Genomic DNA, 23,598 nt, shown 5'->3' on the forward strand with positions numbered 1-23,598 from the left:
ACATATATCTAAATATATATAATCCTGCTTAATTTTCCAACAGTCTCTTACAGTATTTACTCAGCGCATTCATTATGCCCTATCTCATGGATATGTTTGACAGCATGTGCTACTGTTTAAGCTCAATTTATTTAGAGTATGAATAAAATATTAATATTTAGAAACAAATGGAGCATGGAGGAATGTGAATACAAAGGGGCAGAGAGGGAAATGGGAAGCAGGTTATAGTTTCTTTAGGTAGGCAGAAAATTAGTTATATTCCCACCATGATCATGTATTTTCTTTATAAACATTAGTTTATTATGATATATGATTACTGGGATCAAATTTTTGTCTATCTTGAATTATTCTCTAATAAGTGTTATTTTTTCTAAGTAATTAAAATTTGATACATTTAAAAAAAATCTAAAGGAATAAGAGATGCTTAAGTCCATGCTGTATATTTTCTTTCAATAGCTACAGCAGTATGGATTTTAACTGTCACTAGTTTATGTTTTGCTTAAGTAGATGATTAATATAATATGTATTTACTTTAACCAAAATGAACTTCTAAAATATGTGCATAATGAATTTGTTACAAATATTATTAATTTAAAGGCATTAATAAGCTCACCATCCACTGCATCCTACCCCCAACTTCTGACAATCACTTGGAACAGACTCCCATGCTTTGAATTTTTTCAGTTCTTGTTCAACTTTATTAAGTGCCTCAATACAGGTCTGGGCACAGAGAATAATGACATTACCCAGTACTTCCAATCAATAAGGGGAGAGTTATAGTTACTAACACAGCAATATATGTCAGAGTGTTTCCAGCATACACAGAGGGACGGCCACCCCATAAGACTTCCCAGAGAAGTGACATCTGTGCTGTCACTTGAGATGGTGAGTGGATGACTGAGGTTAAAAAGATAGGAAGATGACTGAATAAGGCAGCCATATGTACGTGGTGTCAAAGGCTGAAAGAGGAAAAGGGTAATACTTATTTGAATTTCAGTATCATTGAAATGAAATAAAGAAAGTTAATACAGACCTAGTATAGTTGCCAGTAAAATCTATCAAAACTTTCCTAAATACCCCAACTGCAGTGTTTTGTTTTGTTTTGTTTTGATTTTTCTTTGTCTGTTGTGGGTATCCTTAGCATTTACCGAATTCTTCCTAGTGAGAGGGCATGTCTTATTAGATAAGACAGTAGCCTCCTGCCCACTTGCTAGCAGGACAGCTGAGGGAAGTTCCTCACTCTTTGAGTGATTTTTTGGGGATGCCTGGGTGGCTCAGTTGGTTGGACGACGGCCTTCGGCTCAGGTCATGATTCCGGAGTCCTGGGATCGAGTCCCGCATCGGGCTCCCAGCTCCATGGGGAGTCTGCTTCTCCCTCTGACCTTCTCCTCGCTCATGCTCTCTCTCACTGTCTCTCTCTCTCAAATAAATAAATAAAATCTTAAAAAAAAATGCGAATGGTGACTATAATGTCCATCTTGTAGCATTGTTGCAAGGATTGAAAGAAAGACTTAGAGGGAACCTGGGTGGCTCAGCTGGTTAAACAACTGCCTTCGGCTCAGATCCCAGAGTGCTGGGATCATGCTGGCAGCTCCATAGGGAGTCTGCTTCTCCCTCTGACCTTCTCCCTTCTCATACTCTCTCTCACTCTCTCTCTCTCTCAAATAAATAAAGTCTTTGAAAAAAAAGAAAGACTTAGAACGGTGTCTGGCCCATTCCATTAAATGTTGACTACTGTTATTTGATAGGTATTGCGTATATGTCTCATCATCTCTAATGTATTATAAGGACTCTTAGAGACTCCATCTTATTTACCTTTGGTTCCTTCACAATAGTTAACTGATTTTCACAAATTAAGATTCCCCTGTTTTTAAATAAAATAGAAAGTATTAGTTGATATTTCTTCTAACAGAATTAAGAGATGCTTAACTATTTAGTTTCATTAAAGAATGTAATAATAATAACAACAATAACCATAACAACAACCTTTCCCTACCACTAGTCTTTTTCTTGTGGCCTTATGAAAGGACACTTCTCTGTAAGTACTTCTTCACATGTATGAAATCAACTGGGTTTGTCAAACATTCTCTTCTCTTCATAGAACCTGGATTTATAAGTTAGTTTGATTATTTCCCAGCACCTAACTATGCTGGCCATACTAGAAGAGAACCCTCTACCAGTTACTTCTGTTATGTATACTAATTGGCTGCAGAGCATATCCATGGATGATATTACAGCATGATGATACTATGGGAAAATGTAAGCATATATAGAAGATTTCATCTAATGACTCCTAATTACAAGAAAGTAAATGACAGAGCATTTCCATTTTGCCAAAGGAGGAAAGACATTAAATGATTTGGCTAAGATTCTTCAGAAAATCAACACCAATCTTTGGAAAGATAATGTACAATGGTATCTAAATCCTACATATTCTATCTGTGACACTTTGTATGAATGGGAAATGAAAATCTTTTTGAACAAAGAGGACAACTAAATATAGAAATTACAGTCACAGGATATTATTGTGGCAAAAAACAAGACATGGAAGAATGCACATCAGTGGGGCAAATCTCTACAGTAAAGGATGAATGAAAACATTTAAATTCAGGTACATTATTGAAATAATAGCTTCATGGGACAAAAAAAGACTTCTCCACAACATTACACTTTCTACTATTTGTTCCCTAGAAGACAAGTATATTTTTTTTTTTTTTTAGTGTTTCTTATATATTTTTCTGGATTTTTTCCCATAAACTATGGTCCAGCAGATCCTATGGGAAGCAAATATGCCTCTGCAAGCTCCTTCTGCCCATTTGAAAACTTCTCTTAAAAGATGAATTCTAAACCTGGAAATTTGAGACCCAGAACTGAATCACCAGCTCTCAACAGCACCCTCCAGTGAGACCCAGAGATACTAGATGCCAGGGTCTTCCATGGCCCTGTCTTGCACCAGACCTTTTCAGAACCTCATCCCAGAGAGTAAAAGTCAGTGAAAATAAAAGTTTAATTTTCACACTTCCTCTTTCCACAAGGATTAGTCTTTTCCTTGAACCACCACGACGAATCTCTGAAACCCTCACTATCAAATCTCAGTGCCATAGCCTTGGACCCTGAAATCAACATTTCTTACCTCTACACTTTTAATGAGTGCTTAGTCAACATTTTTTACACAAAGTCAAAGCTGTTATTTCTTATGACCTCAGATCTGATTGTGTGTATGTATGTGTACAAATACTAGTTTTTCTAATCAGCCACCGTATTTCAACTTCATACCTGCATAAGCACTTCCATGCTCCTTCAATTAATGTTGACTTCTCCAGCAAGGTAATAAAGTTGAGGAGAATCAGACTGTCTATTTTGGTTTACATTATGGCTGTAGCAATAAACATTATGCTAGACACATAATAGGGGCTCAATCTATATTGGTGGAATGAATGACTGAAACGGTGAATCAATGCATAAAAAAAGTTCTTTACCACATTATTTGTGTAAGATGGGTAATTCTGATATAGAGTTCCATTATAAGAGTTTTCACGATTTGAGACAAGACAAAATGATGTACATGCTTCTTTATAAAATTAACAAACATGTACACTGAAGCTTGGCTCCGTGTATTTGTTTTTAGCATATTTGAGAATAATTTAATGTATAAGTTTCAGCAAGTTGTTTGCAGAAATCCACATAGATTTCTTTCTTAACTCTTTATATGGAATTCCACATAAGATATACAATTTGTACAAATGTTGCATACTGAACATTTATTGATATTCACAGCTGCCTTGATTTTTGTTTCCGTGTTATTTTTAGCTAACAAAGGTATCGGTAATCATTGGTGATTTATGCTTCTGGAATGTGCTGGCTCACCAGTACCCTTTTGCGGAGATCTTTCTTTGGAAAAGCCCACATGGTATCTGGGAGCTTCTCCAGACACTTGCATTATCATTATTTCAGTGGCCTGCTGAGAATTCTGCAGGTTGGATCCATTGGAACAGGGGTTATTACTGAAATCCATCATGAAAAGTGCCGGAATGCAATAATGAAAGCAAGGCAAGAAGTTTTTACCAAGTCAGGAATTCCTAAGTTACAGTGTTTAAGAGTTCCAATTCCTTTGCATTTTCATTTTTTACCATGTGTCCAGCAGAGGATTTAAAATACCAACACCCTTTGTCTCACTCTTGGCTGCACTCGAGGTACATGGATTCAAAGACCAAATATTTAAGTTATAGAGCTTTTTTAGGCACTCACCGTGGGATCTTTGCCAGCCATCTTGCACTCTTCGACTTTGATTGTAGATGCTGGCCAGAAAACCTGCTCGGAAAGGAAAATAAAGGTTACATAATCTCACTTACACTTATGACAGCTCAGTGCTCTTCATCTACTTTATGTTAACACATTTCTTTAAGGCATTTCTATATTTATATTTCAGGATTCTTTCTTTCAGTTTATAAACTGAAATTCATAAAGATTTTATTATTTTATTCTAATAACTTTTTATTTTTCTCATCAATTTTTCCTTTAACAAAAGACTTTCAATAATATGTGCCCATTTCCTAATGACATAATATTAAAATAATGTCATTCATGTGTACAATAAAATGTTTATTTCCCTCCTTTTCCATTATTCTTTTTTCAACTGCTTACATCACAATGAATTTATATTTACATTACCATTTTGGTTTAATATTATTTTTGGTAAACCACAGTCAGGCTGGTAGATTTACTTAAAACAGGCCCCTAGCCTCAAGAGCTAAAAAAAACTTGGACTGAATCCAAGAGATTCCCTCCCTGAAATACTTAGCTAGTGTTCTAAGTCACAACAGCTTTGGGTCAAGTCTGACAGTGATGATTATTTTTTTTTTTTTAATTGCCAGCCACTGACACTTGTTAAAATAATAAATTCAGAAGTCTCCTTGTTGTAATAAACGTATAATTAATTAACTTTTATTTCTTTATTCCATGAAGACCAATTTATGTCCTTCTTATGAGATAGAATGATAAATATAGGTCACACTTGTTCAAAGAACAGTGCACTTAATAATGGTTCCTTTTAAGGCCTTCTTGGATCGCATACAGATGACAAGGCAGATCTTCCTTTAGTCTGATCATTTTTTCAGGCTATATTATATGCTTCTTTCTATCTGTCTATCTTTCTGTCTCTCTCTCTGTATCCACACCCACAAACAATCATATGCAAACACATACACAGGAAGTGTTTTCTCATTTAGTTTTAGATTTTGAAGTGTTAAAATCTATGAAGCTAGACAGTGAGAACTGAATTGATTATATTTTCAGTCCATGAAGTAAGTACTAACTTCTGATTACTTGTTGACATGCAGCCTGTATTTTTTATAGTTCTAATGGAATACACAATTTTTTCATTTTATTTGAAATTTTTAAAGAAAAAGGAAACTAACTCAACATGGCCTTCATAGAAATGATAAACTTACACTCAAAGGTTCTTGACTTATATTGTTAATATTCAAGGAAAGAATGTGATCTTTGCTGCCCACATATATCCGGTCCTGATCTTCATCCATTAATAATATCCTGTAGTCTAAAGGGTGGTGGGACAGGCTGAAGTATTCAGAGGTCTTGGTTTCACGAAGCTCTGAAATAGTGAATAGCACAGTGAAAATAGTGTATCTTGGTTCCATGATTCTATTATTTTAATGAAAATTACTTTAGAAATATTTACCAAAAACGTTAAGATATATTTTCCTTCCTATGATAATAAATAATTTAAAAGATTATGTTAGTGGTTATTTTTATTTATTGCTTTTATATTGAAATAAGACATAAATAAATCAATAAATACAATGTTGAAGTTTATGATTCTATTTTATTGCAATATTATTCACATTATGCAAGAATCTCATCTCAGTTTTATCACTGGCTATCATCAGCTCAAAATTAAAATAGATCAACCAAAAAAACAGAGTAAATGGGCAGATTGAACAACAAGAAAAGCAAAATAATGACAGTATGATGTCTTCTTAACTTCTCTTAATGTTTTATGGTTATAATCAATACATTCATCATTTTAAGATAGGTATTTTTTACTTGAAATATTTACCTTACTTCCTTAACATAATTCTAACTAGTTTGATTTTTTTTTTTTTAATAAATTACTTGAAAACAAATCTACTCTTTGCCTGTTATACCTCATCCAGAAGACAATGCTATTTAAATGACAGTCTGGCTATGTATATATCAAAAAGTAAACCACAAATATTCAGATGACCTGAATGTTTAGATTTTCAGTATGTAAATGATCACTGACTCATGCTCATTTAACTTCTTTTACAATATGTGCAAAATATGTGTCCATACAGCCGAACTTTGAAGACAATGAATGCACCACGGCAATTAAAAAAAACAACAATCAGTATAGCACATTCAATTTTTTTTCCAGCCAAAATACTTCTTTTTACAATTTATGCCTTTCCCATTCAAATGGTGAAGTATTTCTTCATTCTTGGGATTATGATCTTAAGAGAGTGACAAACTCTACAAAGCAGTCTGCTTTCATAATTTACTGTTTCTAAATTTTAGATATTGAATCACAAATATACTTCTAGAAATTCTCATAGGCTGTGGTGTGACATAAACCAAAGCTTGAAATGGTAAGAATTCTTTTTTTTTTTAATATTTTATTTATTTATTTGACAAAGAGCTAAAGAGAGAGCACAAGTAAGCAGAGCGGCAGGGAGAGGGGGAGAGAGAGAAGCAGGCTCTCTGCTGAGCAGGGAGCCCGATACGGGGCTCAATCCCAGGACCCTGGAATCATGACCCGAGCCAAAGGCAGCCGCTTAACCAGCTGAGCCACCCGGGCGCCTCAAAATGGTAAGAATTCTTATAGAAAGACATGAACTATAGTCTGTGAACTCTTGGGCCATATCCCATATGCAAGGATAGAGAAGTCACAAATTTAACCTATTTCCTGGGCATATCAGTTCAGAATGTTTGCCACTATATTCTTCAAGCAGTTCTATATCTAGCCAAGAATCTGAAAATGTCATGGGAGTAGAACAGTGATTATGAAACCAGACTGTGGTACCAAACTTCCTGTGACATTGAACAAGTTACTTAACATCTTTGGGCTTTAATTTTCTCATTTGCAAAAACCAACAATATCACCTCTACCAAGAGTTTCCATGGAAATCAACTGAATACATGTAAATCTTAGAAATGACTGACAGAAAAAGTATCCAAAAAGTTCTAATAATTATGGGTTAGTTATTAGTATAATATTATCAAATTAGAATTACTATTCAAATGACATATGAAATTGGATAAATAGATACACATTTTTCTTTTTTTCCCTTTTTCTTTTAATTTAAGGAACTAGATTTCTCAAATTACTAACACATAATCATAAAACATAGTCTCTGATATTTTGTCCACACAATGACAGTACAGTGTAGAAATTTTTTTATGTGGAAGATATAAAAATACTTCAGAAGAGTCTTAAGAAGTAAATCATGTGAGAAGACAGAAACAAAAGACACTGGAAGATGATTTAAACAAGAGAATAGATGACAGATCTGGAAATCGGAGATCTGAGATGCAGAGCGCTGTGTGGCGTGCTAACCTAGTTCTAAGTTACTGGGCCTCAGGAGGCATCACAGACAGGTGATACGGATGACAACCATGGTGCCACTGGTCCAGGAACTGGAACTGCTTCTTTCAGGAGGAAAGCAAGACTGAAGAGAGGGATGTCATTCAGGAAAAAAAGTCAGCTCCTGCCAGACCAGATTATTGCTGAAATAGGGGAAAAAAAGAAAAAAAATCCAAGAGCTCAGAACATGAGAGAATATAGTATCCAAGAAATGTCACTCAAAATTTGCAGAGATGAAGTCTGCCTTGATATTGCCTAAAATTCAAGATGTTATATAAAGCTTGGTTTTCATCATATGGAAGAGACTCATGGTTGTATAATGTTTCTATAAAAAACATTAGGAGAAAGGGATAGGTTGGAATGAAGAATTAATGTCCAACACATACCTCTTCAATAAATAACTCTCCAGTGAAATATATAGACTAGGAAAGTAAAATATGACTGAGTTCATGGCCTCTGGGGCCCAACCACCAGAGTCTGAATCCGAGCTCTGCCATTTCATTTCTTTTGGTTTTGTGTGTGTGTGTGTGTGTGTGTGTGTGTGTGTTTTAAAGAGTTTATTTATTTATTTGACAGAGATCACAAGTAAGCAGAGAGGCAGGCAGAGAGAGAGGAGGAACCAGGCTCCCTGTTGAGCAGAGACTGATGCGGGGCTCAATCCCAGGATGCTAGGATCATGACCTAAGCTGAAGACAGAGGCTTTAACCCACTGAGACACCCAGGCGCTCCATGTATATATTTCCATATATACTTGGCAGGTTACTTTATCCCTCTGCACTCTAGTGTCTTCATGTGTAAGGTCAGAATAATAATAATAGTACCAACCTCATAGCGGTGTTGTGAGGTTTAAATTGTTGATATCCATTAAGTGCTTAAAAGAGTGCCCGTCTATGACTCGGGAAAAGATGTCAAGCTTCAACCAGCAAGGTAAGAACAATTCTTTACACATGGAGGAAACATGAAGGACCAGATGGCCTGATTTTTATTTATTCATATATTTAATACTTCATTTTTTCACAGATAGAATGTACTCAAATTATTTGAATAGGAATAAAATAACAAAATCATTTTTAAGGAAAATAATTTGTTTGAGCAGCAGGATAATTTTAAAGTATGTGAGACTGGACCTATGAGATGAGGGTATTCCAAATATGATGTTGATAGAGACCTGATATGCTAAAAATGGAAAAGAAGAATTGATGAGCAGAAAAGAAAGGATTTGGAATCGATTTTATAAGAAGCTGGTCTGGGGGGATAAATGGAAGCTGTAAGCTAAGAACAGGACAAATGAACATGCCTTTACTGGTTCTGGGGGATTTGAAAGGGAAATTTCCTTGGTAGAGAGATTGCTTGAGTATTGACAGATTAAATTCAAATCAAAGCAGATACATCCCACAAACATGTAAAACTAAAGTATCTGTTTGCCATCAGAACTATCAAGTCAGGGGCGCCTGGGTGGCTTTGTCATTAAATGTCTGCCTTTGGCTCAGGTCATGATCCCAGGGTCCTGGGATCAAGCTCGGCATCAGACTCCCTGCTCCGTGGGAAGCCTGCTTCTCTTTCTCCCACTCCCCCTGCTTCTGTTCCCTCTCTCTCTGTGTCTTCTCTGTCAAATAATAAGTAAAAGAAATATCAAGTCAGCAGGTAGAGTTTTTCCAATTCTTCTCAGGTGTTATGTTGAGTTTCTGAGAGTTGACAGCTCTGAGAATGCCCTGAGAAGAGACTCTGAGGTAGTAAATCTGAAGTGAAAAGCCAAACATAGAGATGCATTGATTGTTTCACCCAAAGGAGCAGCTCTGTAATTGAAACTGAAAGTGAATCATGATATATAGGCAACAGTGTGCCATTGGGGTGGGAGTATACAATCCAAGTCAGACAGTCCTGAATTGAAATGCAAGCTTAAACACTTACTGAGCATACTATTTTAAGAAAGCTACCACTCTTTGCCCAATTTTGATTTCCTCATCTATATGTTATGCTAACACCCAGTAGTGGGTCAGGGTGTGCTCCCTTGACCTTCCATCTAACAGAGTTTTCCTTGTCTTCCCCGTAGGCAGAGCCCATCTATATCTACCATCATTGTCCCACCTCACCCCTAGCCCGTGAGTGACTTAAATGTGACATGTGATGAGTGCTGGTCAATGAGAATTAAAGGGAAGCTTTCTGCAGGAGTACTGGAAGAGGCTTCTTCTGTCTTCAAAACTGGCACCACAAAAAAAGGAGGTGATTTCTTTTTCTGCCTCTGGACATTTGTACATGAGGGCTATGATATGTGACGTAGTTGCTGCTTACTATGCACACTGGGAGCTCAGAATGGCAAGCAAAATTTTAGAAAAAAAACTGGCTGAAGAAATGATTTAATCTCTGAACAAATCCTAGAACTGCTCTATCATCACTGGACCACTTTCGTAACAGAAGATTAAAAAACAAAAATCCATGCAATTTTTTTTTTTTTTTTAGACACATTGAGGTTTGCACTTCCTGTTGTTGAAACCCTTCCTAGAGATGCCTGGGTGGCTCAGTCAGTTAAGTGTCTGCCTTCAGCTCAGGGCATGATCCCAGGGTCTTGAGATCCAGCCCGTGCAGGGCTCTCTGCTCAGTGGGAGTCTGCTTCTCCCTCTCCCACCCTGCTGCTTCCCCCTGCTTGTGCGCTCTCTAGCTAAAATAAGTAAGAAAAATTTAAAAAAAAGAAAAGAAAAAGAAACCCATCTTAACTGCCACGTCTTCCAAGTATTCACAGCCCCTACCTGCCATCTTCTCATTCTTTCTATCATGGTTTGTTTCATTCCAGTATTTTTTTAAATATTCTTTTTTTATTTTCCCCTTCTCTTCCTAATCTATACTGAAATAAAACCAAGAGTGTGATCTTAGCCGGGAAAACAGCCTCAACCGAAATTTACTTGCAAGTAACAAACAATGGCAGCTTTCCCATTTATCTGTTTCATTAGAAGATAATCAATTTCTTGCATTAATTCAAATACCAGAGGGAGCAATAACCACATTAACTAAAGACCTTTCTGGTTCAAGGATTTTATCTATTTTCCTGAGCCATAAAGCTATCTTCAAATTTAATTACCTGCCGCCCATTGACAGTTGACAGCTGTTAACCAAGGAAGATTTACTTAGGAAGTGCCCTGTTACAAACCTAGAAGCCAAGGTTATTTTGTTTAAATGCTATTTAAATTACTGTTAGTTAGCCATAACTGAACTCTGGAGCTTGGGAAAAAAAACAAAACAAAACAGACTTTTTTTTTTTTTTTAGAATAAAGAGATGAGTTCAAAGCATTGAGGATCTTTATCTATAAAAAAAATGACTGAAGAATCTATCATTTTGGTTTAATGCAGATCCAACATAAGCCAAATGAATGATTCAGTGATTTGGTCATAGTAAAAGAAAATGATTTAATGATTTGGCTAGTGAGAAGGAAATCACTATTTCTGGTCTTTCAACTAAACAAGTCAAAGAAAGCACCGTCCTTTTACTTCTCTAAATCTTAATGATGTCATCGATTTTTAAGTGTTGGAGGTAAAACTAGTTGTGTTGTTTCTTAGAACATGCTCAACAGTTTGAGAAGGAACCTTGGCTGAGAGTATGTAGTATTAGAAAATGCAGTGCCCCACAAAGGGCAGTGTAGGTCTCTAAGTCCCTGGGAAAATCTCCTGGGAAACAGTATTAAAAAAAAAAAAAATACATGCTTCTATCCTGAAATCCACATTATTGTAGAGTTCTGTGATGGAAAATTACTGTAATGCCTTCCATGCCAATGCTCCCTGAGGGAAAATTTGCAGCATAATATGCTTACCTGAAATTCATGTATTGACATGGATTTTCCTTTGTAATAGAAATTACCAGTAGCCTTGAGAATTTCACCAAGGTTGGGAGAATAATACATTCCTCCAAAATATAAACCCTAGCAATATAAGCTTCTGGGTTCACTTTAATATAGTCAATATATTGCTGTAGCAATTACAACATAATTTAATATACAGTAATATATTTTGTCTATAAATAACAGTATCTCTAACCACATGAGAACTAACTTTTGTTCTCTTTCGAACTAGTGAGAGATCTTAACATTTCTATGGTGACTAAGTCAATAAAAACTCATTCATGCTCTGAGAAATGTGACCTTGGTGAAGGGTGGCCAGTCCTTCTTTCTCATAAACAATATGTATCTGCTAAACTATTAAGTAGGAGAACTCATTCGTTCAGAATTCTACATTATCTTTGGCCTTTTATAAATGACAAGTACAAGATTACTTGAGTGAAAATCAATTTCCAGGGTCTCTCTATTAGAAGCATATGCTATGGTTACTTATTAATTATATTTAAAGTTCATGATGTGTTATTAGCTTATGTGTTCAATACATACATATTGAGCCCTCATCACAGCCGACTAGACACTGTTCAAATAGAGGCCACAAATACGAAGATCCCAGGCCCTCACAACAATTCCAAATCTTATCTTACATTCTGTTATTCTGTTTGGCTAGCCCACCGTGACCTTCTCAACATAAACCTTAGCTGTCCCCCAGGCAGAATGCGCATCTACAGATTTCAAAGTAAATCCTTAGGATATCTTTTACTTCAGAGCTATTGCTAGTGACAGGATAATTTCCTCTCCAGAATGTCTTATCTCAGAAGAATTTTAAGTAGTACCGGCTTAAATGACCCATCCTCTCCCTAAGGCTCACTGTTTTTGAAACTGGGTTAGAAACTGAACTTCACCTGTCCCTTTAGGACAAACAAGCAGATAGAGACAAGAGCAGTCAAACTTCACCAGAATAAAAAGATACCTCCTAATTCCTAAAGCAAAGAGAAGTTAGAAGGCATGCTGTTAAAACCACATTTGCTTAAAAGTAATAGCCCCTAATAATCACCACGTCTGGGCTTACCAGTAGGAGAAATGGTTCCATGTATTTATAAACTTATTTCACTTAATTGGCATTCAAAGCCTTTGTGTTAGGCCTTAAAATTATTCCTGTTCCATACATAATGAAACTAAAATTCAGAGAATTTGAGCAATCTAACCAAGGTCACAGGGTAATGAGTAGAAGAGGCTAGAGCCAGGATTCAAGGCAAGGTGAGTTCCTTAATCCATGAATTCAGTTGAATACCCTTTTTTTTTCAAATCGGACAGACTTTAACACTACTTGTTGGGCTTCCAGCATGTTCTCCCCGTACATATGCAGTTGCACCTGTGCAATAACAAATGTAGTGTAAGAAATGCCTCTGAACCTCAAATTGTCTTTGCTAATTTGAGGAGCATGGCAGGGGGTGAGGGGAAGGGGTGACCACACTCCAAACAACTTGAGAATGATCAAAAATTCTCAGGGATGCTGTTCTTACTAAGCCATCATACCAAGTCTGAAAAAGGCTACTATGAAAGTGAGATGAAAAGAGTCAAACATAATTTCACGTAAAGGTAAAAAGATCTACTTCTCTGCGTTTTGGGATGGACGGGCATGATTAGCTAAGTGGAAGAGAAATGCCACCTGGATGAGAGAAGGAACCAGGGAAACAGTTTTATTCAGTGAGCCCGGCCAGGGATGGTAACAGTGAGTACAGACTATCTCCCAGGAGTTGGGTCAGAGGGAAAATTAGCCAATATCCAGAAGCCTTTAAGAAGGATGGTTCTTACTCTAGTTTGCCCTAGACCGTACAGCGTGTGGCTGTTTTCCCAGCAAAATTATCTATAGTGCCTCTTTTGTACTCTGAAAGGATTCATGGTTTGGATGTTGAATTATATGGTCACTCCACTTTTAAGACCCTTTCTCTTGTTTGGCGCGGCTTTCCATTACCTTTAGAATAACATCTAATATTCTTTGTGTCCTTACAATGATCTGGTTAGAGATTACCTCACTAAAATTCTCACTCATCACTTTTTGCCTCTTTGTGTTTTCACCCTTCTGACCTTCTTTTCACATTTTCAAACATGCCTTTCTCCTTTCTGCCTCAGGGCCTTTGTACATGTTCTTCCTCCGCTGACAGGATTCCTCCTGCCATTTTCTAACACCCACTCATAACTCAAGCAGTAGTTTCCATGTAACTTAAATTGGATGCTTCATAAAGGCTTCCTTAATCCTCTAGATGAGGTTATGTCTCAGGTCTGTTGATATATGCTCAATTACCCTTTGTGGTTTTCTCTTAAAGACTGCTTAGAAGATCACTTAAAATGTTCTAAAATACCATGGAGTAGAGGGTGGGGGGGACTACACTCTATGACTTGTTAATACCATCTCTGTATTCTGTATAACTTTACAGCTGGAACTGTGTCTGAATACAAGACAGAGTTCTTTGTCCATTCACATTCTATGTTTTTTCCTTTTATACTGAGTCTTAGGATCTTTTAATCTTCATGAGTTAAAAATTATGAAAATGATGGGTGCCTGAGGGGTGGCTCAGTCAGTTAAGTGTCTGACCCTTGATTTTGGTTTAGGACATGATCTCAGGTTCCTGTGATCAGCCCCAGTTCAGGCTCCATGCTGGGCATGAAACCTGCTTGAGATTCTCTCATTCCTCTCCCTTTGCCCCTTTCCCTCCCCTCCCCCACTTGCATACACTCCCTCAATCTTTCTCCAAAAAAAAAAAAAAAAAATACTCTCCCTCCTCCTCTGCTTCTCCCTCCACTCATGCTTTCTCTCTAAAACAAAAACAAAAACAAAAATATGACCAGAGCCAATAAAATGAGAAAAAAAAATGCTATCAAATTTCAAAAATTCAGGTTTACATGATTATAATTTATTCCTATTAAAGGGTAAGGTGTATGCGGGGGAGAGGGTAGAATCATTTTTGGAATTAGCCAACTGGAACTGAAGTTCTAGCCTCACCATTTGTTGATACAGGGTTTGATTTGTCCCCCTTCCCCAACCACTCCCTTCTACCCACCCCAACCTTGGCTCTATTATCTACAGAATAAAAGGAAGAATAAGATTATAAATGAGAATGATCTCTAATGTTCCTTGCAGCAATAAAAATGTCCATGAAAACAATTCCTTTTCCACTGTTTTTAAGTATTACCTACTGTTGTAGAATATCTGTAAAGCTAATGTAATCTTTCACATTACCATAAATCTCACAGGAAAAAAGGTTATGTTTAAAAACGTATCTTAGAAATATGACCAAAGAAATACAACTGTGTTTTTTCTGGAAAAATTAAGCTAAGCCAAAAACTAAGGCATTCCTTTCCCCTACCTAAAGCATATTCAGTTTGTGTTGTATATTTCAATCAACTGGAACATTACGAACTCAGACCTCCCTTCCTCTAAGCTCACTTGGGAGACAGGAAAGCACACTTCAAGGACGTTAGGTCCCAATCTCTGGCTCCTTGTACGGGAAGTGGTGGCTAGATTCTATCTCAGGGTATGAAGAATATGCAATTGGGAAATGGTTAAGATGTCTTGAGAGTCTCTAAACTAGAAGGAAGTAACTTCTGGAAAGTAGAACCAAATCTACTTAAGCTGTAGAGGACAGCATGAAGGAGCTGAGCCATCATTTTCATCACTGGTGTCCCTACTGTCAGGAAGGCCTCAGTTTCAAAGTGTCCACTTGAGATGTAAACAAGGGAGATAACTTGTAGAGGAGGAAACACTTCATCTGACACCTCCTTTCTACAACTCTTGACACTTCTGGAAAAGCTGCCTTGGGGCAAGGTATTCACAACCATCAGTCCAAGGTAGTTAGCAAAACAAAAGCAGAAATGCAACAAGAGAAAGCCAAAAGCAAAACAAAACAAAAACAACTAAGGGAATATAATAACAATTGGAGAATGGTATAAATTAGTATATAATATAATAATGCAAATATAATATTATAACAAATATAGCATTATGCTTTCATTACAATTATATATGTAGAGATTTGAAGATATGGGAAACATTTTTCATGCCATAAAGTTTTAAAAGCGGGCTATAATATGAAAACTGTTAAAAATTATTCACAGATAATAAAGAATAAGAGGATCTATTTTAAAATATTAGTGCTGAAAAGCTTCTGATAGTGAGACATAGAAATTTAAAGACATGAAGACAATCCCTCAGACCAACATGTGTGCAATGGGCAGGGGCGAAGAGCTAACGTGGTATATCACACCAGCAAAATCCCAGAGCACCCAGAATACAAGATACCCCACTCCTCCATGATAATCCTCAGAGTGATCACACTGGATCCATTATATGGAAAGATTTTTACAGAAGCATTTAATACTTGTCTGTCACAAAATTTGAACTGGTTATTGGTTTTCCACACTTTGAAACAAAACTTCCTTGGGATATCTTGTAGCCTTCCAGTGGGAACTTCCAGTCAGCCCCCTTGATTGTAGCGAGAGTAGGGGGAGATTCCATGTGCAGGGTGAGTCTCCTGTCACTTTTCACCCCCATAAAATTCTGTAAGCTTCACGCCATGGGTCTCTAGGACACAAAGCTTACCTTTATATCATACAGTAGGCTCTATACAAAATTGAAATATTCTTTGTGATTGGAATGACCTTTAAGCCAGAGGCTTCCATTAAGGTTAAACAATAACCTTGTTGTTTAACCCTTAAACTGTCCCTGCTCCCTTCCCCCAAGAGATTTACTTAAAAACAAGTCCCAGAAACCAGCCCCAGGTAATAAAGCCCAGATACAAGGATGGGTCAGGCCAGGTAGAGACATTCAATCAGTGGAGGGTTGCATACTGTCTCCCTAGCTACCAAGGAGTATGGGCTCCGCCCTTTGGGAGACTTTTGGGTGCCAATTCTAATCAAGTGTGATAGGCTAGGTCAAATGTCTACTATAAGGTAAATTGTAATTCAATTGGTCACCTAGCATCACTGTGCTGCTTTCTCTGTGTGTTACAGTTTCATTGGCTACGTGTGCATGGCCAGGCCCAACGGCATGGCCTTTGCCCTTAAAAGCTAGTCTGCGAAACCGAGAAGGATGGTCCTCTCTGTAAGAGGCATGGCCCTGGGCGGTCAGTCTGATTGTTGATGCCTGGCACGAAATAAAGCTTTGCTTGACCTTTGGTTTGTATCAATCTCGCTCCTTTAATCATGGACCCATTATTGGGGGACCTAACAGTGATGTGTATTTATTCAGTTATACAATAGATAGTGTATAAGCCAGGGCTAGGTAAAAAGATAAAACATTCATGGTCTCCTCAAAGTGGATAGTGCAGAATGGAGGGACACAAACAACTACAGCATTAGACGATGACTCAGGGGCACCTTGGTGGCTCAGTTGGTTAAGCATGGGTAAGGTCATGAACTCAGGGTCCTGAGATCAAGCCCGTCCACCACCGCTGAGCTCTGTGCTCAGCACAGAGTCTGCTTGAGATTCTCTCTCTCCCTCTCCCTGCCCCTCTTGCTAGTGCTCTCTCTCTCTCTCTCTCTCTCTCTCTCTAAAATAAATAAAGAAATCTTAAAAAAAAAAAAAAATGATGACTCGGGAAATTAAGGCAGAACTGAAGGAAGGTTAAGTCTTCCTGGAAATAACAAGGAAATCTTAAACAGAAGGAAATGCTTGACCTTACATCTTCATTTTATGTCTTCATTCAACAAATATTAGTTGAGGCACTTTATCTATTAAACTAATAATCACAGTGATAAATGCCAACATTTACCAAACACCAAGAAAGTGTGGTAGAAGACAGGCTAAGTGTTTAAGGCAAGGGCAGCTGCTTTACGTCAGGAGTCAGAAAAAGCTACAGCAGCCAAGTGTCATATAAGCTGTGACCTGAGGAATAAATATGGGTTAATAAAGAAACATTTTCCAGGGAGTGGAAAGAGCTTAAATAGAAGCCCTGAGATGGGAGATGCAAGGATAATCATAAGTTTTTGGAGTTGATAAAAAGGAGGAATTGGGCAGGCTTTGTCAAGCAGAAGTACAGAATCAACCAACATGGAAAAAAGCAAACTTCTTGGATGTCACACAAGCAACAGGCAATGATGCAAACTCCTCATGTATCAAACCAAAATAGTTGATTTTTCCAAAGCTGCTGAAGGTGCCAGTGGGAAAAAAAAATCTGAGCAAGTGCAGGACATGATCACTGACAAGTTTGTTAGATAAATTCTGCTACTAAAGAGTTCTCAAGGGCAAGATTTTTTATGACGCAATACTGAGTGAGTAAAGTAGAATAAAAATATTTGCATAACTAAACTATAAGATGTCCACATAGAAATACATACGCATAGACAAAAGTCTTGGAAAATATTCAACTTGTTAATACTCTTCTTCATGATGTGCTCAGTTAAAAATAAGAGTCTGATAGTACTGAGGGCTCAGTTTAACCTTGTGTCAGTTTAAAGAAACATAATTATCTTTAATCAAGAGTTAGGCAGTGCAAACTCTCTCTACAGACCTTTATGATTTAAATATATTCTCATACAGGAATCTGGAGTCACTGCACCTAACAAAATGCTGAGAGCTACAAAAAGGAAGAAATAGCAGTTATCACTAACTGGAAAATGGCTGTATATTGCCAAAATTTTTTGATCTCCAGATTCTTTTAGGATGGACCACACACAACTTTTAGTAAGACAGACATAGACAGACTATTTGGATTTTAATAACCCAGCACCCCCACCAACCAAAATTCTTGAACTCGGCTTTCACTTGACGCATTCTTAAACCCATTTTCATTTGCACACAGAAAAATATCATAAACTGTATACAGTAAACTCTCAAATCTAAAGAACCAGGCTTCATGAACAAAGAAATAAAAGAGATGTTTTCCTAAAAAGACAGCTATTTTATCTAAACATTATTTAATTCAGTGTGACTCATTGTTTAGCCAAGTTACTGCATTTGGCTTCAAAACAAAGAAACAAGTTGGAGAAATGTAGGGGACAGTAGAGACATGTTCATTTCACTTTAAACATTCAGTGCTGAAGCCTCCTTTTCTCCTTTCTTCTTGTATCTCTCTCCCCTGACATTGTCTAAAATACAAGGTCAGTGACTCTCAGTGCTCAGCTGCTGGAGAAGAGATTTAAAGGGAGTCCTCCGGAGTGTGCCTTTACATAGTAATAGAGCTCCCCTTTGATTCTTTTCAAGAGAAACACAAAAGATCGGACCACATTTCCTGCAGCTTTGAAAAGCCTAAGACTCATCATGTATACAATGGCTTGCATATACAATGTATACACAACACATTTCTCTTTTTTTCATCCTAGACCTGGAAACCATTCGCTTCCAAATTTCACATGACGGTATTTCGAGATGGAGTGGGTGCGGCATCATTCAATCTTTCATAAGAGAAGATCACTGTTGGCACTTTACTGCTTTTGCTCTGGAAACAAAATATTTATCACTCCTGGAGGCACTTCAAGGAGAATAGCAGAATATGGATTCAAAGTGTATGTATTTTACAAAATGCTATTGCCTCCACGAGGGAAGCATTAGCCAAGACTGTCTCTTTAATTTTCAGGGTACAAGTAAAATCTTTCTGTGGAAATAAGGCACACTTAAAAGAGGAACTGTCAAGCTATGGGAAACCAAAAGTTTGACCTGAGTGTTAACAGCTCACAATTGTCTTTTTAACGTGGAGGGAAGTTTCAGTCCACTGATTTATAGCCAGTTTTCCTCCTGAATTTCAAAGAGCAAAACATATTTTACTAGACAAAGCGACAGGTGCAGATAGTTGGGATGGTGTTATTTGAGGGATTTCACATTACACAGTTCAAGTGACTTAGCAAGATTAAGTGAAACAAGCCACTTTGTGCCCTAAAACCAGAAGAGTGGATAAACAGGTTTCTAGTTAGGCATTTGCCTTTGGTTTTTCTTCATCAAAGAGACATACAGGTTATACCTCTATAATTTTAAAGCTTTGCAAGTTTTATTACTCATAAATAATGAATGTAAGAATAACCAAGACTGTCTTTTAACACCCAAGTGGAAAATTAATTCAAGTTAGTACAATTCAAGTCCAAAAATCATATTAACCTAACACACAGAGATAATTAAAATGAAACTCTCTTTTATTTGTTTGTTTGCTTTGTTTTTGTGTCTCTCTTCTTTTTTTAACCTAATGCATCTCTAGAAAAAAGTCTGACGTTTAAAGACAGAGAGATCTATGCTCAAATCTTGGCACTGCATCTGTCCAATTATGGGGCTTTGGGCAAGTTATTTAAATTATTAGTGCCTAAGTACTACCACCTGAATGATGGAAGTAATACCTATCTCATGGGATGATTATGCTAATAGAACAAGAAAATGTGTGAAGCACCTCAAGTATAGTAGCTCTCACCTGGTCTCCATGCCAAGATGAAAGTTTCAGTTTTAAACAGGTTATTCGTACACTGTCTTAGCTTTAGGCCATTACTCTGCAATTGTTTTCTGAGCTAATCCTGCTAAAATAACATCTGTGAATTAATGTCTAATTTATATTGAAGTATAATTTGCGTACCAATTAAAAAGTTGGGATGTTTCCAAGTTCTAGCAAAAATAATTCTCAGATTCCATCACAAAAGCAAATGATTTTTGAAAGTAGAAGTTTTCTTCATCTTTTTGCAGTCTGTCTCTCTTAAGTTACCACTCATGCTACCTCCCACCTATTGAGAATATATGAAGTACCTAACAATTTACTAAAAAAGTTTACACTGTCTTATTTAATCTTCACAGCAATCCTACTGTTTTCTGCAATAGATGAAAAAATAGTGGATGGTATGGGTAACTTTTTCCCTAGTTTTGGATGTAAGTCTGTGTGTCCCATAGTCCACGGTTCCTAGCCTTCATGGAGGATGAGAACACACTCAGCTGGAAGACTTGGTCTCCTTCACTCGTCTCTGGGTAGAGCATTGGTTTTCAAATTTCAATATACAGAGAAGAGATGTGTAAATTGCTTATTAAGAATAAAAATTCATAGAAGTAAAATAGTTCCTTCCAGAAATACTTATTCAGAGAATCTTCTCAGATCTCTCTGTTGAACATACCAAATCTGTGGTAGTACCAGGGTGATTGACAAGGAGATTAACGAAGATCTTCCCAAGGTTGCCTCCTTCTTACAATTCAGACCTTAACTGGCACTAGTCCAAGACATATCTGTGCTCGCTTTACCAAAAGAATGCCCTCCCAGGGGTGCCTGGGTGGCTCAGTTAAGTGTCTGATTTTGGCTCAGGTTATGGTCTCAGGGTCCTGGGATTGAGCCCTGCATTGGGCTCCCCACTTAGCAAGGAGTCTGCTTCTCCCTCTCCTTCTGCCCCTCCCCCTGCTCGTTCTCTCTCTCTCTCTCTCTAAATAAAGCTTAAAGAAAATGCCCCTCCATATTATTCTCTATGTTGTAGCCCTATTCTGTTATCTTCAAGTGTTTAAAATTTTTTCTGGCTTTAAGTCTCAAATTTATTTTAAATATTATGCTGTTTGGGATAGAATTAATATCAATATGTGACTAGAATTGTTTTTGGAATCTATGCATTTGCATGTGAATTTTTGACAATTACTTTTTAAAACATCATCTCACAAAAGAACTCCAGATCTTCCAAAAGATGAAATTGTTTTTCTTCACAAAGATTTGTTGTGAAGATTAGAGATAATTTATACTTTGCTCTAATTCTCCTCTTCCCACAAAGAATTTGGAGAGTCTCAAAAATGCATGAGATGGAAACATTGGTATAGAAAACCTTTCTCCCCAGTTTTTGGTAAAGAAGATCCCTAACTGATATATAAATAAGATCCAAAAATTCATGAACAAGCTAATTATTTGAGATTTAAAACTAATTTTTCCTTTAAAAGAAACCATTGTTATAAGTGGGACTGAGGTCCACAGTTCTCCCTTGCAAAAAAAGCCTAGTTATCATATTAATATTACTAATAATGATATCAAAGCAAATATATGTCCTATATTATTTTCTAAGATTTTACATAAGTGATCATTTATCTTTATTACGGTCCTACAAGGTCTATAGTGGTCCTGTGTGTGGTCAGGCATCAGGATAAATACCCTCCTTGTCACATCCTGTGTTATCAAGGAAAATTACCTAATTCTTTGGAGCCTAAATTCACTTATCTATAAAATGGGGATGATGAAATCATATATTTAATGGGTTTGTTAGGATAAATTAATATATTAAAGTAGTTAGAACAGTTACAGGCACATTATGTTGCTTATAATGTAGTAGTTGCACTCATTTTCTTATTTTCAGGGAATAATAGCAATATCCTCCAGGAAGGTCAGACATCTTTCTCACAATGGGAGAAGACTGAAACTTGGTCTTTCTGTCCCCAGAGCCACTGTCCTTTACAACTCACCATACCATCTTTCTATATTGTCAGGGCACCACCCCTTGAACTCTACCTGACTGCCAGTAGACCAAGCGTTTTTTTTTTTTTTTTTTTAAGATTTTATTTATTTATTTGACAGATGGAGATTGCAAGTAGACAGAGAAGCAGGCAGAAAGAGGAGGATGCAGGCTCCCTGTCAAGCAGAGAGCCCGATATAGGGCTCAATTCCAGGACCCTGGGATCACGACCCGAGCCACAGAATGGCTTTAACCCACTGAGCCACCCAGGCGCCCCTAGACCAAGTCTTTTTAAGGAAATGCATGCAAAGTGCTAATCGAGTACATCACTGCAATAATTTTCAAGATATAATTTATATATACATATAAAATATGTAATATGTATTTTGTGTGTGTGTGTGTGTGTGTGTGTGTGTGTATTATAGCCACCATTAAAATATCACTTTAAATCTCTGTATATGTTTTGTTAAAACATCTTTATCTTTGTCAAAGCATTTCACTCCTACATGATTAAGGAGCAGAACTCACCAAGTGAAATCAGAAATTCAACAACATATCAGTGAGAAATTGTTCTTGTTGAGTTTTGAGTAGGAGCTCCTGAACCCTGCCTGTCCAAATCTCCCACTTCACTGTTTACAGAGCACAGATGTACTACTCAACTTTTTATTCCCAGTCCATGAAAGGTTTCTGCATTGCAACCATTTCCTCACATAAACTGGAAACTATTGTGAGGCAAAAACTGTCAGGAAGTTTAAAAATGGGAAACAAAATGTAATCTTCCCTGCAGGTACTAAAAAGGGGACAACATCCTTTATGGCATCTTTAACTTTTTAAAAACATACACTTCCTGAGTCGTCTTAGTTGGACACCACTAAACCCACTCCTATAGCAAATACCATAAAAATTGAAAAATAAATCATGTCTCCTAGTGACCTACAGTCTTCAAGGGGAGATATAGTACGTTCATTGTAATATAACACAAGGCAGTAGAAAATAACTGTCTTTAAAGACAGGCACAGAATGACACAAGCATCTATCATCCAACCTATAAACCAGGATATCATTTTTCAGTTCCTCCCTCACAATCAATTAGTTGTCAAGTGTTGCTGATTTATCTCTAAAACTTCTCTCGAGTCTGTCCTTTCTTCTCCATCCCAATTATCACTCTTTAATTCTAGACACTTGTCATGCCATCTCTGACTGGATAATAGCATAAAATGGATAATTTCTCTTCTTGTCATTAGTCTTATCCCTTGTTCAAATATTTACTGAATGTTGGGGAAACATGGGCACTATGAGGCAATCTTTGTTCTGGGTGCTAGGGATACAAAGACTGTGACCCTAACCTACAAATCAAGTGGAATTCTTACAACAGTTTCCTGTATCCACTTGAGTTAACTATCATCCAAAAGTTAAGTATAACCACGTCTTTTTACACATACAGCACTCCGGTCCCACTTTAAGTCTATTCAGTGACTTCCTATTTCCCAACCTGATTATTCTGAGTTTGTTAGAAGTGTAGGACACTTTAAGAATCTAGCAAATCTTAGGACCTTCCTTTTTCTCAAAAATCTCATATGTGATTAAAGTCATAAAATATTGTATGCAACTTTAGGATGTCACTGATACCTTGGAATTCATTCAAATACCCCATTTTCAATGAGGAGGCTCCATGCACCCAGGTTATAAATCTCCCATCTAAAGGGAAAATTCCATGCCTACAAGTTTTCTAAGTAAGGCTTTTGATGACTTTCTTACTTCCTCAAC

The 23,598-nt window shown here is 37.0% G+C and overlaps 1 protein-coding gene across 1 annotated transcript in view; it reads right to left on the bottom strand.

The window, feature by feature from the left end:
* The window catches only part of SEMA3C (semaphorin 3C), a 174,644-nt gene that overhangs the window by 82,701 nt on the left and 68,345 nt on the right, over positions 1-23,598 (bottom strand). Inside the window, exons 3-4 of the mRNA XM_004739617.3 lie at positions 5,451-5,611; positions 4,249-4,311 (exon numbers count right to left, since the gene is read on the bottom strand). Of these exons, the coding sequence (XP_004739674.2) occupies positions 4,249-4,311; positions 5,451-5,611 (224 nt within the window). The remainder of the gene's footprint in view (positions 1-4,248; positions 4,312-5,450; positions 5,612-23,598) is intronic.

This window comes from Mustela putorius, unplaced genomic scaffold (genome assembly GCF_011764305.1).
Source record: "Mustela putorius furo isolate JIRA1106 unplaced genomic scaffold, ASM1176430v1.1 tig00003845_pilon_pilon_pilon, whole genome shotgun sequence".
Classification (NCBI taxonomy): domain Eukaryota; kingdom Metazoa; phylum Chordata; class Mammalia; order Carnivora; family Mustelidae; genus Mustela; species Mustela putorius.